At 44.7% G+C, this 915-nt stretch overlaps 1 protein-coding gene across 1 annotated transcript in view; it reads left to right on the forward strand.

The window, feature by feature from the left end:
- The window catches only part of ATRN (attractin), a 157,644-nt gene that overhangs the window by 67,106 nt on the left and 89,623 nt on the right, over positions 1-915 (forward strand). The window contains exons 11-12 of the mRNA XM_019644591.1: positions 247-386; positions 704-842. Of these exons, the coding sequence (XP_019500136.1) occupies positions 247-386; positions 704-842 (279 nt within the window). The remainder of the gene's footprint in view (positions 1-246; positions 387-703; positions 843-915) is intronic.

The raw sequence follows: 915 nt of genomic DNA on the forward strand, positions 1-915 counted from the left end.
TCTGTTTTTCACTTTCTGTGTACTTTTTTTCGGGGAGTGGGTACAAAATAGTGTGTCTTCAGATTGTCTCATTTCTAAATACTGTTTTAACATGAACACATCGATATAGTTTCCTGACAGTTGCACTTCTCATTTTACTTCCCAACCCTTGTTACTTTTTTTTTTAAACCTCAGTCTCAGATTGTGCTCAACAGCTGCTGTAATGGCCTGTAACGTTTCTGAGGAGAAGCTGTCACAGTTAATGAGTTTTTCTTCTCTTCATAGCTCTTGACCATGACCGATGTGACCAGCACATGGATTGTTACAGCTGCACAGCCAACACCAACGACTGCCACTGGTGCAATGATCATTGTGTCCCTAGGAACCACAGCTGCACGGAAGGCCAGGTCAGGGGCCGTTTCTCAAAGATTTCAGGGGATGGAAAAACCCTGAGTGAGGTTAGGTGTACATTATAGTGTGTATGGTATACATACTGGCCCAGAGTCATTTTTAAAACCTTCAGTGTAGATTTGGATTTTATTATTGCTCAGGTTTTTCTTTTAGGAAAAGATGCTCTATACATCCTAATGCATCTCATTCGCTTATTTATCTGTTTACAGTTGGCTTCCCCAGTTAGGTTTTGTTGTTGTTAGTGTCCTGTTCGTCTTCGCCATGAGTTTTCTCTGTGGTTATAAGAGGAAAGCTTTTGTCCACTGTGTCCTAGATCTCCATTTCCAAGTATGAGAACTGCCCGAAGGATAACCCAATGTACTACTGCAACAAGAAGACCAGCTGCAGGAGCTGCGCCCTGGATCAGAATTGCCAGTGGGAGCCCCGGAACCAGGAGTGCATCGCCCTGCCCGGTAGGCCTTGCAGGAGCAGCTCGTGTATGGGTCCAAAGACTTTCATTCACACACACCCCCAGTGCTGTGCAGC

Source organism: Hipposideros armiger, unplaced genomic scaffold (assembly GCF_001890085.2).
Source record: "Hipposideros armiger isolate ML-2016 unplaced genomic scaffold, ASM189008v1 scaffold_89, whole genome shotgun sequence".
NCBI lineage: Eukaryota > Metazoa > Chordata > Mammalia > Chiroptera > Hipposideridae > Hipposideros > Hipposideros armiger.